The 16,409-nt window shown below is 36.5% G+C and overlaps 3 protein-coding genes across 4 annotated transcripts; 1 reads left to right on the top strand and 2 right to left on the bottom strand.

The window, feature by feature from the left end:
* Positions 1-132: 132 nt before the first annotated feature.
* On the bottom strand, positions 133-5,029 carry LOC113775443 (protein CIA1). Its single transcript, XM_027320325.1, has 10 exons — positions 4,623-5,029; positions 4,211-4,357; positions 3,830-4,048; positions 3,577-3,638; positions 3,008-3,073; positions 2,772-2,843; positions 2,021-2,083; positions 1,812-1,881; positions 1,252-1,335; positions 133-551 (listed from the first exon to the last, which is right to left on the bottom strand). The coding sequence occupies exons 1-10, from the start codon at positions 4,815-4,817 to the stop codon at positions 459-461; spliced, it is 1,071 nt and encodes a 356-aa protein (XP_027176126.1). The 5' UTR covers positions 4,818-5,029; the 3' UTR covers positions 133-458.
* Positions 5,030-7,273: 2,244 nt separating this feature from the next.
* LOC113774649 (60S ribosomal protein L10a-3) lies at positions 7,274-10,381 on the top strand. The gene is made up of 6 exons (XM_027319234.1): positions 7,274-7,381; positions 7,526-7,568; positions 8,115-8,337; positions 9,151-9,316; positions 9,491-9,696; positions 10,135-10,381. Exons 2-6 carry the CDS (start codon positions 7,564-7,566, stop codon positions 10,186-10,188), a joined length of 654 nt encoding a protein of 217 aa, XP_027175035.1. The 5' UTR covers positions 7,274-7,381; positions 7,526-7,563; the 3' UTR covers positions 10,189-10,381.
* Positions 10,382-12,944: 2,563 nt separating this feature from the next.
* LOC113774848 (iron-sulfur assembly protein IscA-like 2, mitochondrial) lies at positions 12,945-16,384 on the bottom strand. 2 transcript variants are annotated; one of them, XM_027319485.1, is made up of 5 exons: positions 16,299-16,384; positions 15,882-16,141; positions 14,822-14,946; positions 14,591-14,699; positions 12,945-13,752 (listed from the first exon to the last, which is right to left on the bottom strand). In XM_027319485.1, the coding sequence occupies exons 2-5, from the start codon at positions 16,056-16,058 to the stop codon at positions 13,693-13,695; spliced, it is 471 nt and encodes a 156-aa protein (XP_027175286.1). In that variant the 5' UTR covers positions 16,059-16,141; positions 16,299-16,384; the 3' UTR covers positions 12,945-13,692. The 2 variants fall into 2 exon arrangements, with proteins under 2 accessions (XP_027175286.1, XP_027175287.1); XM_027319486.1 differs by lacking the exon at positions 16,299-16,384 and having other exon boundaries at positions 12,945-13,316; positions 13,645-13,752; positions 15,882-16,270.
* Positions 16,385-16,409: the final 25 nt, after the last annotated feature.

Below are 16,409 nucleotides of genomic sequence, written 5' to 3'. Positions count from 1 at the left end.
TACGTACAGGTCAAAGGAACTTTTACCGTACTAGTATAGCAAACATCGGCTCCGCCTCCTCTTTTCCGGCCGTCTCTTCTTACCGGGAGAAGGTTACATCATCGTATTGGGGCAAGAATGATGCTCAAAGTGTTGGAAATTATCGTTTCGAGCAGCTTCATACCCAGTCGTTTAAATATTTCAAACTGTTGCTCAAAATACTGGGCAAGAATGTTTATGCTTCGCTGGTATAAAGTTCTATCAAGGAAATTACATCGTAAACAGAGAGACAAACTGAAGATGAGAAAATTTAGCAGCATCAATACTCTGTAAACTCCACTGTACTTCTACGTGACTATTTTAACAAGCCACCCCAAAATTTATACGAAAAACTATTTTGGTTCAAGCATTGCGTCTCACGGATGATATCTCCACCACATGCGGGAAAAATCCACAACCGATCAAATTAACTAGTGGTATTAGAGTGGAGGTTTCTGGTCCCCTGCCAGGGAAATCAACTCCCATATCTTGATCGTCCCGTCATCACTTGCAGAAGCAAGAAGCCTGTTTCCCTGTCAAGTTTAGCAAGGCAAACGGGAAACATTAGTAACTTTCAACTAGAAAGATATTAAGATTGAAATGTGCCTTCAGTGACATGGTAGACACAGTACAAAGCAATGTTCTTAACCAATAACGTCTCATGTGTAACACCCCCCCCCCCTCTCTCCCCAAAGGGGAGCAGGTAAAACTTCTGTAGACATCACTGAGAGCCCTAGAATAGCAGATCAGGATGAAATTTGTCAAACAAGCAGCTCAAAGCAATGGCAACACACGTTCAGTATCTGTTCAGAATCCCAATCATTTCCTCCTTCGTTCTTTTGCTCTCACAAGCAAGTAAAACTAATGAATAATCAGACGTGCTGCACCAAAAAATGCCAGCATTTGTGGAGACTGACTTCATTTGTTGACGATTACATCCTACTAGGAGAATAAAATTGGCAAGCATGCCACATGAAGGCAGTAAGAGCATGTAATCAAGTAGCACGAACTCTATGTTTCAGGTGGGTGGTGTCTATGATGCATTTCAAAATGTGCCGGCAAAGAACCTGGCTGGCTAAGGATTTAGAATTTATTCACTGTGTCAGGCAGACAAAAGCCAGCAAAACTCAAGTTTTACCACGTGTCCACAGACATACTGCTATCTAAGAAAAAGATAAAAGAGTAAGTTTCTACTTCACATAGAAGGATTGAAATATTTGTTTATGCTTTTACCGCAGAGCTCCATTGCACAGAATTTACGTCCATATCATGAGCTTTGTCCTTCTTCAGAAGCAAATGGTACTTAGGTTCATCAACCTGTGGCAGAACAAAGACAAAATAGGTGTGAACTTATTGAAGCAGAGGCTTTGATAAAAGATGTATGCAAAATTTTCACAAATTTAGAACGTATTTAGTAGTGACTCTAGAACACCCTTTTGCAAGTTCATGGTCAAAAACCCATATGGAAACTGCACCATCTGAAACCACTGAGCAATTGTAATGTGTGTAGGAAACCTTTGTTAGACTGAAATGACTAACGCATACATACAAAGTGAAACTTTTTTGTCTTGGGTCCTTCATTTTTTTTTTTTGAAGGGGGGGGGGGGGGGGGGAGGGACATATTGAGATGGGTTGTTAAAGCTATCATTTCTTTGGACATATACCAAGTGACTAATCTGCAGAATATCCACTAAAGAATAAAAAGTACTCCCTTGGAATACACATGCAAACAGTAGACCACTAACAACGAAGAACTCTAGATCACATCCATTATGAGATGGGTTGTTAAGTACCAAACCATCTCCATCCTCAGCAAATAAACGTATAGCATCATCAGCTGCTCCACTAGCAATTATTCCTTCCCTACAAGCATAGACCATCAAGCTGTATGAATTATAGTTTATTCGAAGGAAAAGTTTGCACAAGAAATATGAGGAAAGGAGGAAGAAACGATTGAATAAAAGTCAGCATATTAACTGACTAAAGGACAAAGTTTCGCTACCTTGACCAATGGACTGAAAATATAGTTCGATCATGATAACCAGAGAGAGTGCAGATGTGTTTCCTGCAAGAGCAAATAAAAACTCTTATCAGCTGGTATTTGACAAACAAGCTTACTCTAATTGTTGGGTAGGTGTTTTATAACTTGCAAAACTTTGAAAACTACGAAACATTGAGATAGTACTAAGGACCAAATCCAGGTTGTTTCAAGCACAATTACTTAAATGAGATTAAAGAAAACTAGTAGCAATAGTTGGAATTAGATGTATCCCCAGGATAAACTTCTATGTCCTTACCACCGATTGCATCCTTACTATATCTTAAAACTTCTATCAAGTATATCATAAGTATCATCAATTCAACTACCTATATTTCAACTCATTAAAGATGGTCAAGAAGCCATGTTCCAAACTACTGGTATCTCGATATACTGTCTTTTGGAGATCAGAAAAAAGTGTGATGCATAAAGCAACTTAATGCCTCAAATACTCTAACGGATGGGAATATAAACATCACTATTAAGTCCAAATAGCGCAAAAACAATGTAGAACGTATACTAGGTATAAAATTTGGGAAAAAAATCCAAGAAATCAAGGGAAGTCGATGAGCCGAAGAATATCAAGTAAATCCAATGCAAAAGGCTCCTACCACTTTCTCAACTTTTACTCTTAACAACCAATGAATTTATCAAATTACTCCTAAAAAGAAAAGGTAACACAAAATTTTAAACTATAAGGCTCAACAAAACTTACCAAGGCGCAGACCCATTTCCAGACTGAATCGTCAAGAGGTCGCTTCCCCATATTTTCAAGGTAAGATCATCGCTGCAAAAACAATTAATTCCCATCGATTCCCTTAGAAAAAGCTATCGTTGTCATTCCCAGTGCATAATCAGGATCCAAGACGTATCCAGATCTAAGTTATTTGGAAGAAGAGCAGGCATATCGTAGAAAGCAAAATCATAAAAAGCCACAAAGGAGATGCACACCTACAAGTGGCCATTTTGTCTCCAGTTGCATTAAAGGATAGAGCCCAGACCGTAGATGTGTGTCCACTGAAAAGCCAGCAATCTAGATGCATAAGATTTTAACACAACTAACAATCTCAAGCATACATCAATAAAATTCAAACTTTACAAGCTTTGTGAAATCTGACACAAGATTGACTTCAAAGGAAGACACAATATATGATACAGCTAAAGTTGAATATAGAAAACTTGCAATACAGGCAAAGAAGCGTCAAAACTAAAAACAAAATAGTTGAAAATGTTTTACTTCATATAACCAATACTGCAGATCAGTCAACCAATAACTAAATTAAAATGGGACATCCAAGTTATAGCATTTCACTACCTGTTTGAATTGAAAAAACTTTTCTTCCAGGTTTAAAGTATCGAAATGCACACTAATAGCACACGAACAGAAAGAACACACTATTGTACTCATTCCAACTTCTTTCTCCTACCATAATTGACGTGGATTTTCATAACAGCCTACTGGAAAACAACATTCATGTGTACAAAAATGTCTCAAACATTTAAAAAAATGTAATATATACTTGTTAGCTTCTGCTAATGTTTGAACACAATGCCAATCATCATCACCATCCTCCGCCCAAACCTGCAAAATTAATGCATGTTATGAGGCCACAAAAGCTAAATAGGTTGTCAAGTATAAAATATTCCATACAGCACTTGTCTAAAAATCCTAAAGTGCACGTGCTAGATTACAACTAGAACAAAGATATGAAAATTGTTGTTAGCCGAGCAGAATATTTTTTAGTACCAGATGTGTGAATATGTCATATGTACCTTAATAGTGTTATCATAGCTGCAAGAGAACAGAATGTCCATGTTTGGATGCCACTGAACCATTTTAACATCTTGTGTATGTCCTTGCAACACAGAAACACACTCAAATTCATTACCAGGCAAAACTTCCCATATCCATACTGACTTGTCTCGCCCACAAGTAGCGAGCAGCGAGCCGGATGCATTCCAAGAAATGCTCTTTACTTCATTTTCATGACCCTGCATATTGAAAAACCAAAGGATTGACAGATCCAAATGAGTTCCGTATGAATAATTTGTTTTTAGCAACATTCATTAATTGCTTCAGCTAGTGATCACTAAAGATCCTGGATTGACAAATGAAGCTATGTGCATCAAAGGAAATCATGAATGAAAAACTACCTCCAAAGTGGAAACACATTCATAATCATCGCCAACGTGCTCCCATACAGCAGTGGTGGCATCAAAACTTGCAGTTGCTAATAGTTTTCCAGATGGAGACCAGGCACACGATCTAACCGTCCTAGTGTGCGTCTCCTCCAGGACTGCCTGCGTAAAATCACATTCAACGATCCTAAATCCAGTACTCAATTAAACACATCCAATTACAGAGCTTCTCCCTCATATTTTCAATTCAAAGTAATACTCAATGGTAAGTCAATTGACAGTTCCACAGGTATAGTAATAAAACATAACGAAATAAAGTACCAAATCCTGATATATTAGCAGTTAGCACCGGCAGGATAAAGCTTAATTCCAAATACTAGTATATCTCAACACAGAGCACCAATTGATGAACAACTTAAAATGAAACCTTGCACTGGAAAGAACCGGAGGAAGGACTCTGTTCCCAAACCCGGACGGTTTTATCGCCGCTGCAGGAGGCGAGTACTGCGGGGACCCCGTCGAAGCCAGTGGCAGGTTTCCAAGCGACACTCCAAACCCTATCAGCGTGGCCTTCCAACACCTGAAGTTCCTTCAGCTCGAAGCTCTCGTCCACTAAGCTCATCGGAGATGAGTGGCCTTCCAACAATCCAGTCGTTGGCGAGGGCCGAATGTTTGTTGAATAGCAGCTGGAGTTGACAGGTGAATATCACGCGCTGCCGCAAGTGATGCCCTGAATGATAGTAGAAATCGGGGATTGGCTTTGTGGGGGCGGGGGGCTCGGGGGAAGTGTGGTGAACTCGTGCCAAATCCTTAGAGCAAGTTTTACTTTTAACATATGAATGAATTACACTCTATTATTATTGGACTTTTGACACCCCCAGATCAATGCCGGCCAACAGATAATCGCATTTTCTACGACAAATCCACCCATAGGATTCGATTTTGACGGCTCTGCGCTTCTAAGTACTCAATGTATTGCTGACAGGTATTATCTAGGGCTTTTCGTTTTAGGTAGTAATTCAAAAATTTTAAACACATTTAACTACCTTCAATAATTTCTGATCCAACGAAATTAACCAGTTAACCGACTCTTAAGCCTTCCCTTTCCCTCTTCCTTTTATGTTTAGAGTCAGTCTCCGTAATAGTCACGGATCATGCATCTATTTAATTTATTTATAATTTCCTCCCTTATGCTTTAACATATTTTTTTTTTTATTCGATTTGGCTTCTTAACTAATAACTCATATTCTGCATTTTACCCTAAAATGTACTCATTCCACAACCTCAAGGCACAAAATATATTAGTGAAATCATTACCATCTCTTTCAATTCAATTAAACAAAATCAGCACAGAATAAACTATGACATAAGAGCTTGAATGTGCCCTCGATTAGAGTTGTTATCCAAATTTTCTCTTGTTTTCTTCCATGTATCTAAGTTAAGCGGTTTTTGTTTGAAATTTCAAATTTTTTTTTTTTAAGTGGGAGCTTTTAAATCTAGGGTTTCCTATTTATAATTCCTAATTCCGTTTGAAATTTCAAGTTGGACAAACTTAGGCCATAATTAGTCTACTTTGTCTTGGAATTCCGTGGTTTGCTTGTATATTAAGTTTGCTTGTACACTAGGAACACGTGTTGATTGCAATTTTTGTTTCTTTTAGAAGTTTTATAAATGAAAAATATATTTTTGCAATTTTTTAAGATGTGATGAATGTAAGATAAAACTATGGTTAGAAAATAAGTCAAGAAAATATTCTTTAAAAAATCTAGACAAAATTTTCCCACAAAAGTAAAAACCTAAACAAAAATATTTATTTCTCATGAACCATGTAGTCATGTATCTGTCACGTCTCTTCTTTGCACAATTCAAGAGTATAATTGATGTGCAACGGATCTTCTATCTCATTTCATGTACGACTCTTTGACCTTTTTTTTATCATATTGCTATTTCTCATTCATAAATATATAATTTAGTTTTTTTTGTTTCCTTAAAATTCAATAACTATTAACTGAGTAATACATATAATTTAACAAACTCGAAAAATCAAAACATATAAAAAATGAATTTTTTACTATATTTTTTATTTTATATTATATATTACTTTTTTGAAGCTGTTGTATTTACTTTTCTATTATATATTTTTTTTTGGAACTTTACTATATTTTTAATTTTCTATTATATATTACTTTTTTGAAACTGTTGTATTTTTTTCATAAAAATCTTATTTTTTATATGTTTTGATTTTTCGAGTTTGTTAAATTATGTGTATTACTCAATTAACAGTTGTTGAATTTTAAAGGAACAAAAAAAATTAAAATATAATATTTATGAAATAAAAATAGCAATATAATAAAAAATGACACAAGAAATGAGACAAAAGATTAATTATGCAGTTGACGTACGGACACTCTAGGCCCAGAATTAAAAGTGTGAGCAATTAGTTAGGCATACTTCTATGCTGGGCCTCTTTAGAGCCGTGAATTTTTTCGACCTACTTTTAAATGCAGACCAAATAAAGCATTATTTGGGCCAAGTTGGACTATATGTGGATCCAACCCAAAGTTGCTGCCACGGGTGTACCTGAAAGTGGGGTCTGTTAATGATCCGGGTTTAGATTCGAGCTCGATTTGAACCCATAAAATTTTTTATATATAAATACAAATGTAACTCCGTCTATTCAATTCGGATTCTGGTTCTTTTTAATAAAAAAATAAATTAAATACAAAATATAGTATTTTAATTTGTATTCAACTTGAATTCATTTAAATAAATTAATGATTATAAAAATATATAATTATTAATTCAATAATACTTATAATAATAATAATATATATATTTATTAATACAATAATATTTATTATACAATAAATTAATAATTATAAAATATAGATACTTATTATAAAAGTCAACTAGACCCATATTTGGCACTCGTTGAATTCGAATCCGAAAGATCAAATGTAAGGCTGTTGGATACACGGGTTGAATTCGGAACATTTACATTAAAATGGGTTTGAGCTTCAATTTTGGCCCGTACCCAACCCATTGATGGGTATGCTGAAAACCCTAGAAGGCTAGAACACATATACATATCCATTGTCCCTGAAAACCCTACAAATAAATTCCCACCCTCGCCTCGCCGCTCTACTCTCTGCTAGTCGGCTCTTGCAGAACTCCGCCACCATTCAGGTCTGCTACTCCATCCCTATCTCTCTCTTTCTCCTCCTTTGCAGGGCTTCTTCCTCTCTCCCCTCTCTCAGTTCTTCGAGTATACGTCAGTTCAACTTGGCCGATGTGTTTCCATTTATTCTTTGATTGTTTTGATGTTGACAGGATAATCGCCTAGGCAAGACGAGACAGAATTTCTCACCATGAGGTATGACTTGTTTTTCTTTTCACAAGCATTTTTCCCGTTGTTTCTCCAATTTAATCTAATTGTTAGACGGAAGTTTCCTTCTCTTTGTTCTATCTTAGATGTGTGTCACTGATTTGACTGGAGTCTCTGACTTGATTGCTTGATCATGTGTATCCAGTGTCAGTTGCAAACAAGGATATTATTGAGTTTTTTGCTTCAATATTCTTTTGTCTTGTTGATTATCTGGATTTTTCGGAAAAGGTGCTGTTCTATCGAGAGTGATGCTTTGCGGGCATCTCCGTGTTAACATGACAAATAAGTGTTAACAGTCTCTGGTGGGGCTGTTTAAATTATTGAAACCGTCTGCTTGGTAACCTAATTTTATATGCCTTGTTTATTGGAGTTTCTTGGAAATCCTGTCTCTCGGTATTTTCGGGCTGGCCTAAACTAGTCCACTTAAATATTTCCCAGTCTGGTTGTTGTAGTGAACAAGTATATATATATGTGTGTGTGTGTGTGCTCTTTTCTGATCCTATGTAATGTAATGGCGCATTTGTTTGTTTGCAGCAAGCTACAGAGTGATGCTGTTAGAGAGGCGATTGGCGTAATTATGACCGAAGCTAAGGGTGATAAAAAGCGTAACTTCACCGAGACTATTGAGCTTCAGATTGGTTTGAAGAACTATGATCCCCAGAAGGACAAGCGTTTCAGTGGCTCTGTTAAATTACCACACATTCCTCGACCCAAGATGAAGGTTTGCATGCTTGGTGATGCTCAGCATGTTGAAGAGGTACATCCATTGTGTTCCGATCATTTCTAACGTGAATGAAATTGGTTTTTTTGAGTTCTAGTGACGATTTACAATGATTTGGGGCAATCAACTCAATGGTTGCAAAACTCAAGCTAAATCGTCACAGATCAAGCCAGTTTGATTCTGCAGCAGTTGAGACTCCCTTTACTGGGAGGACCCTTCTATTCAAGGTGGCATTCTCATATCCTATTGCCTTGGGGAGCTGAGTCTCAGCTATTACCTCTTGGGATTGGCCATGAGAATCACATTCTTTGATTGGTGTTACATAATAGAGAATTTTATTTCATCTTATTGCGCTATTCCAGCTGTCTGCTGAGTCGATGATGGTTCACCACCTTATGTGTCTTGTTCCCCCTCTGCTGTTAATGATCTTGGAGTAGGTCATTTGGGATTTAAGAGTCATTTTCTAGTAGTTCTATTAAAGAAATTTCAGGGAGCAAATGTTTGGTGAAATTTTTAGAGTTTCAGCATCCCATGTGTCACAGATCCAACATAAAATATTGACATGAGAATTGTATGTTTCACAAGAATACTTCATTCTGATGACATTGATTTCAACATTTTTCTTCAGCTGTCTGGCTTCTTAGGCTGAATATTCTCAAAAGGAAAACTAGTTGATATTTGTTTAAGATGTCTAGGAAGCATATTATGTTTGAGCAACATGTGGGGTTTTCTTAATACTGCAATTACCTCCTTGTGATGTGTTTCTGTGTTTTGTATGATCCCATTTTGGAGACTATTAGATGAAAGAATTTTCAACATGTTAACATGACTTCTTTGTCCTCTCTACAGGCAGAGAAGATTGGTCTGGAATATATGGATGTTGAAGGGTTGAAGAAACTCAATAAGAACAAGAAATTGGTGAAGAAGCTGGCAAAGAAGTATCATGCTTTCTTAGCCTCTGAAGCAGTCATCAAGCAGATTCCTCGTCTTCTGGGCCCTGGTCTAAACAAGGCAGGTATGTATCTTGATATTTATTTACTGGCTTTTTCCAGAATCAACTTTTAAAAGGGCATGACTGTTTGAGACAGGTCAATTAAGATTTTCAATAATTTGTCTTTTTTTTCCACAAGGGGATAATGTGGATGTTGCAGAATGTTAAGTTGCCTGACAAGTTCATCAAAAAATGCAGGAAAGTTTCCCACACTGGTGACTCATCAGGAATCTTTGGAGTCAAAAGTTAACGAGACTAAAGCAACAGTGAAATTCCAGCTTAAGAAGGTTCTTTGCATGGGTGTTGCTGTGGGTAATTGTGACATGGAGGAGAAGCAGATCTTCCAGAATGTCCAAATGAGTGTCAACTTTCTTGTCTCATTACTCAAAAAGAATTGGCAAAATGTAAGTTCAACTGTGTCTAGTCTCTCGATCACATACTGGCAGCTTCGGTCTTCTTGAGCCTTGCATTCTGGATTGTTTTAGCTGAAAACAAATTTCCAAAGTGTTGGCCTGGGCTTTGTTCTGGTAGTAACTAATGGTGGTTTGGGTGATTATGGTCCCCATACAAAACAACTAGCTGAATCTAAATGTGTATTTGACTTGTGCAACTACTTTGGCTTGTGAGTTGGATTATGCATATTTTCTGCATGTAGTTGCTGATCTTGTTTTTTATTGTGAGCATATCGGTACTTGGGACCTTTTTTCTTGGGGGGTGGGGGAAAGTTCTGTAGGTAATCAGTTCTCTCTTATCTGTGTAATGCATGTAGCTGAAGTTTGACTATCATCGTTCATGTGGAATAAAATATATGATTGTTTATTATCCTCCTTTCTGTGAAACAGGTGAGGTGCTTGTACCTGAAGAGTACCATGGGAAAGCCAAATCGCATCTTTTGAGCTGTATTGGTTTTGCTTTGTTTTGAATCAGTTTAGCAAGATTAAGAGTGTTGGCCAAGTAATACATTTTTCAGCGAATGTTTCAGATATTTTTGTTTCCTTGCTATGTTGAATTGTTGGTTCTCAAAACTAAGAATGAAATTTTAGTTACAGTTGACCCGTTTTGGTTTATATAATATTGTAGTTCTGTTAATCCCTTTCCTCCTGTTGGACTTAATTCATAGTGTTCAATGATATAGGACCCTTGATCAAAAGAAAAAATTGTGAAATTTCTATTAGATATACTAAGAAAATAATTAAACTAACTGGGATATTTTGTTAGTTGTGTATAACCCGAGTTACTACTGGCGCTTTTACAGCTCTTACTTCCACGGAGTCGCACAAGCCAACGTTCTATGAGTCGCCCAAACCAATAATGAAGAAAAGAATAAAGAGAACGATAGCATATCAATCCGTCCTGTTTTTTTATTTTTATTTTGGGTATGAGGACTTTAACATTCTTTATTTGAGGATGAGAGGTGAGATCTATAGAGATCTTAATTAATTTGTTTGGATAGCTGAATATTTTTTTAAATATATTTGCTTATATCATTATTACATTTTTCAATACTTTTTTTTATCTTTCCAATCATCTTTTTATCTCACATATATCACATAACAAAAAGTACTACAGTAAAAATATTTCAAATAACTTACAATCCAAACAATTGTAAAAATCTATTGACTCAATACAACCCACATTTGAAGAAGATAATCTCCACGTTTGGATGGTTGAGGGCAAGTATGTGCAAGCCACCATTCCATAAAGCACGTTGGCCATATGGTTATCTTCCCGCTACTGTCTTGATCAACCCAGTCAGTTGTTCGGTTACGAGACAGGCATCATGGTTTCTATTATCAGCAGCGGAATGTTCCAGGGTTCCAATTATCAGCTTGTGCTTGTGCGAGACTTCATATTGAGACATCCTTTAGATTTTTGTGTCGAGGTTTTTTCACAGCACGTTGTTTAGACGGGCCAAACCATCCGTTACAACAAAAAAAATCTGTACTTCCGTCTCATTGAGAAGATAACTTGCATAATGACCTTGAGATAACTTGCATAATGACCTTAGCACCAAGTGCTGGTACAAAGATAACTTGGACAATGACCTTAGCACTAAAGTCTCAAATCTAAGTTCTGAATTTAAAAATTAAGTGCTTAAAATATTAAGTTACTGTAGTAATTAAGTCATATCTCTTTGATAAATAGTCGAATTATAATATTAAATTAGAATATCACAAAAATATTATGCAATATGGTTCTTATGGGAGGTTTAACAAAACATATACCAATTACCAAAAACACTTTTTTATTAGGTACACTTTCTCTTTGTGGTATTCCACCCTTGGCTTGTTTTTGGTCCAAAGAAGAAATTCTTAATGATGGTTGTATTCAACGATTTTTGCAATAATAGTTTGGACTCCCGCGGGATTAACCGCATTTTATATTTTTCGGATGTATTTACTTTCTTTTGAAGGGCATTTGGAATATTTATAGCATCCTTTTTCTATAAAAGCCCCCTACTACTCTTTACAAAATTTTGATTTAATTAATTCAATTCTTAAAAGAGGTCCTAAGAGAATTCTTTGGGACAAAATTATAAATGGTGTATATAATTAATTGTATAATCGTGCTTACATAGATTCTTTTTATACAAGATCCTTCACTCGAGGAATAATAGGATTGACTAAATTAACTCATTTTTTTGATTGACGGATAATTGATGGAATTACGAATGGTGGTGGTATAATTAATTTCCTTAATCTTTGATAAAATTTGCCTGTGTTTGTGTGCTTAGAGAGAGAAAATTGTGTGTGAAAGGGATATAGAACATAATGAAACAACTTAGAGATGATGTTTTTTTTTTTTTTGTCAAAAAAAAGGACCTGGCCCCACTTCAGGCCCCAACCCTTATTCGGGTTGTTGGGTTACTCCATTTTCGTTACTGGGACTCGAACCGGTGACCTACGGGATACTACCGCATGGGGTCACCGGCTGAGCTACCCAGGAAGGGCACTTAGAGATGATGTTTAAATGTGCATATTTGCGTGTGTGTGTGTATATCTACTTGCATGCGGGTGTGTGTAGAATAGGAGGACAACAAATGTGTATTTTGTGCAATAACATGTGTGAGAATGCGTTATGTGCTTGAGAACTATAATATATGTAGTCAATTAAAAAAATTTATACACAAATTAAGCAGTACTTAATACACTAAGTGATAAGGCATTTCTGATATCAAACATGTTAAATTCAAAAAAATTTTGAATAAATTAATTTTCAACATTAAATAGAGTTGTCAAACACGACCTAAGTACTCAGGCTGCAGAATTCCATACCAGCGTCTTCCCCTACATTCTCTACAACGTTGGGTTTATGACCAGAGCTACGTGCTGTTCTTCAAGTCACATAATCCTTATATACCCCAGGGATTTCTTCAGATTAGTTGTACATGTTAATAAAAAATGTGAAAGGGTAAAAAACATTTGAAAGATGCCAGTAACAGTCGATACCAGGAGATTCCATCCATGCTTGTTTGGATAACCAACTTATCCCAAATAATATTTCGCTTGCATCATAAACACATTTTCCAACCCATCTTTTTATATTTCCAATCACTTTTTTATCTCACATACATCACATCACAAAAAGTGCTACAGTAATTATTCCAAATAATATTTCAAATAATACCCTATCCATACGTGCTTCTGTGTCATTGATAATGTCCACCTTTCTAGTTTAAATAATATGTCCAAAAATTCCATCCAACTATAGCGGGAATAATAACTACCAAACTATCTATAAATAAAAAAGCACAATACCCTATCTAATTTTCTTCAAATAGGGCTGCATTTACTAGACATAAATAAAAGTGCAGCCTAGATAAAGAAAGAAAATTTTTATGTCAAAAGATGGCAAACCTCTCTGAGAAAGAACAAGTCTCCAAATGAAAAAGGACGCATGACCAGAAAAACTGAACATCAAATAGCAATAGAAGAATAACCACACCATACACAAATAGAGCATCTTTGACTGTTTTCTGACACGAGTGGAATATCATATACATATGGTGGAATTCCGATCAATGCTGCAAGTTCAATAATGACAGTCATTTGACAAATCACCTCAACCAAAAGGATATCATTTTCTTCCCCTGCACCCATCGCATTTTTTACCCATTCTTTTCTCCCCCTCACGAATAGTATCCCAAATTTCTATATGAAGTTCAAGCTGCTGTTTATAGTAACCATACAGCAAATAAACATTGATGAAATTAATTAGGATTATGAGTCAATAAATGTAGCATAGATTCAATTCCCCCTCCCCGATTCTTAAATCCCACCCTTCTCCTACTAGAAAAAAAAATTAAAAAAAATGTAGCATAGATTCACGACCAAAAGGAGAATGCCAATGACCTCTTGAATCGTGCTGAACAGTGAAGCAAAACAAATATCAGAACTCTACTACACCATAAAGGAACTTTTACAGCTGCAGCCACCTACAGCACTTGGGTTTGAAGATACCTGCATACAAAAGAAACTCGTTACTACTTTATGGACCAGATCCCATATAGGCATTTATAACCAGAATCCACAACCCATATCCATAAAAAGGCAGGTAGAACATAGTATTAAGTAAATTCGACATGAGCATGAATGAATCATTCCATATCTAAAAACTGAAACTATAAGAATCCTACCCACATATAGAAATTGTGTTGGTCAATTATCTTAAAACGTAATGTTGATGAAAGCATATCATCTAATACATCAGGAAAGTGAGAAACTGCTTTGTTCATGAACTCAAAGATGAAAGCTTATGTAACAATGTTGCTGGGTCAGGTTAAGTCAGTCAACTATTTGTTTCCGACTTTTTCTTTGTGCAGAATGTCTCATTCACCATCCCAAAGAACCTCAAAGCTAAGGCTTAAATTACTCTAGGCACACAAAAAGCAGAGATATAGGCTTAAAGCATTTTTTACAATTTGTTTATTCCAGTCAGTCTAAGTAGTTTGTTTCCTGTTCACAATCAAGTATCACAAACTTTTTGGCCATCTGCGACTCCAATGCTCAAACTATTTTTCGCCCTTCATAATAAAATTATCCAAGAAACACTGAAGCAAGGATAATTTGGGAGAAAGATGCCTTTAACTCATTGTTTAAGAGTAACATTTTCCTTTGTCAACCATACTACAGCTACAGGTAGGGCAAGGTCAAATGTAAAGCAGATGATGCACTTTTAATGATGGCCAGAACTTTTATTGGAGTGCTATCTCCGAAGAAATCACTTGCTACTCAGCAGCTTACATATGACATGGAAAAATACTGCATGTTTCAGTATTCATAATATATAGCAACAGACCTGGAAAGCTGAACGGATAAGCTCTTCAACGAAATCGACAGTCGCACCGTTTACAAAATCAAGAGATATTTTATCAACTACCAATTTCACTCCTTCTCGCTCAAATATTCTGCAAAGTCAAAGAATAGAAGGCAATAACGTGAATCACTAAGCCACTGAAAATAGCAAATGAAACGAAGCAATAATCCACGGTTGAAGAGGAAACTTATTCCAGTGGAAATTCACGGGAACCTGTCATCATCATTGTGCTTATCATCAAGAGAAAAGTTATATTGAAAACCAGAACAGCCCCCGGCTTCTATGCTCAATCTTAGCATCTTTTCCTTGCCTTCCTGAGATTGCAGTTCCCTCACTCTCTGTATGGAACAGTGAAATGAGCAAAATCCAGTCAATGAACAATTATTTTATATCACTAGTGCAATGATATCAAACAATTAAAGGAGTAACAGACTAACTACAATGAACTCAACGATGTGAATTTTTGTTTCTTTTCTTCTTTACCTTTCTTTTTTTTTTTTTGGGGGGGGGTGGTGTGTTGGATGGATGCGGCTGGGTGTTGACCAAACCTAAAATTGTGTTCGACATTTTGAATTGATGCTTGTTCAAGCCAAGAAATGAGCCTTTATTCAAACGAGCTAAAGTCAAAGTTAAGCAACTTCATTTACTCATATGCAGATTTCAAGTTTTATGCTTGTTCAGCCAAGCATACAAAGTAAACAAACGCTAAAAATGTAATTCACACTTGGTGAATTAGATAGTGAACCAACAACTCAAAGGCGCTCTTATCAAGGCAAGCTGGAGTTGAGCCTGGAGAAGTTTGGTTCATCTTTCAGACTAGAAGTAATATCCAATGGAACACAACAGGACCATTTCATACAAACTTCGGAAAGTGCCTTTGAAAGAAGTATGGTACGATAGTACATAACTTTGGAAGAAGGCACTCAGACATTCTTAGCTAGCAAGACAAATTAATCTTCGCCAGTACTCATCTTCTAAGATCCAAAAGAGAAGGATGACAATATAAACGGGCATAGCTTCACTGCCACGGAAGTTGCATCGTTCCGTTTACTTATTTAAATTACTAATCCTAAACTACAAATATTTGCAACTTATTCAGTAGACTTTCATCAAATTATAAACAGAATTTCATCCGAATTGAAAGAGTAGGTTGTGAAACGAAACAATTAAAAACTGAACTTATATGGTAAAGGAAGAGAGAGAGAGAGAGAGAGAGAGAGGGAGAGAGCTACGAGTTTCGCGATTGCAAAAAAAATAGAATAGATTAGAGTACCCGGACGCAATTGTCGGTCATGTGAACGGCAACTATAGATTGAGATTGGGAATGGGAAGGCTGAGGAGGAGGAGGTTGCTCGTGGAGAACGGAAGATGACGCGGATGACGAACCGAGGAGTCTCAGGTGATTCTCTCGAATCCGAGCTGCGAAGAAAGGAACCAGTCGACGAATCATCGAACTATACCACGACGTTGCCGCCCACCAGAACTATATTTCTTTCTTCTTCCTTGATATTAGCAGTTACGTGTTTCAGTTTCCTGCATCAGAAATCAATCAGGATTCAAAGCACCAAGACGAGGAGGAGGAGGAGGAGTTTGGTTTTCATTGTCGTTGGAGCCATTAATATATTGTTTAGTTGATAGAATCGAGATGGAAATGGATTCCAGGTTATGAGCGACTGCATAACACGCGTACCTGTCCTGGTTGGTTGGGCAGGTTTGTTGTGCTTGACTATGAAGCTATTGGTTGGGCTTCTTCAGCCCACACACGACCAGTGCCACACCTTTTTTTCACTTGAATATATAT

Source organism: Coffea eugenioides, chromosome 6 (genome assembly GCF_003713205.1).
Source record: "Coffea eugenioides isolate CCC68of chromosome 6, Ceug_1.0, whole genome shotgun sequence".
In the NCBI taxonomy this organism is placed as follows: domain Eukaryota; kingdom Viridiplantae; phylum Streptophyta; class Magnoliopsida; order Gentianales; family Rubiaceae; genus Coffea; species Coffea eugenioides.
The sequence above is the reverse complement of the archived record's forward strand: the minus strand, read 5'-3'. Positions and strand labels throughout refer to the sequence as shown.

Coding starts and splice junctions, on each gene's coding strand:
- LOC113774848 (XM_027319485.1), bottom strand. CDS start 16,058: ATGATTCGTCGACTGGTTCCTTTCTTCGCAGCTCGGATTCGAGAGAAT. Junction 14,947..15,881: donor TGACCGACAATTGCGTCCGG/GTACTCTAATCT, acceptor TGTTCCATACAG/AGAGTGAGGGAACTGCAATC. Junction 14,700..14,821: donor AAGCACAATGATGATGACAG/GTTCCCGTGAAT, acceptor TTGACTTTGCAG/AATATTTGAGCGAGAAGGAG.
- LOC113774649 (XM_027319234.1), top strand. Junction 8,338..9,150: donor ATGCTCAGCATGTTGAAGAG/GTACATCCATTG, acceptor TCCTCTCTACAG/GCAGAGAAGATTGGTCTGGA. Junction 9,697..10,134: donor TCAAAAAGAATTGGCAAAAT/GTAAGTTCAACT, acceptor TCTGTGAAACAG/GTGAGGTGCTTGTACCTGAA.
- LOC113775443 (XM_027320325.1), bottom strand. CDS start 4,817: ATGAGCTTAGTGGACGAGAGCTTCGAGCTGAAGGAACTTCAGGTGTTG. Junction 4,049..4,210: donor AATGTGTTTCCACTTTGGAG/GTAGTTTTTCAT, acceptor TTCAATATGCAG/GGTCATGAAAATGAAGTAAA. Junction 3,074..3,576: donor ACATTAGCAGAAGCTAACAA/GTATATATTACA, acceptor CTGGCTTTTCAG/TGGACACACATCTACGGTCT.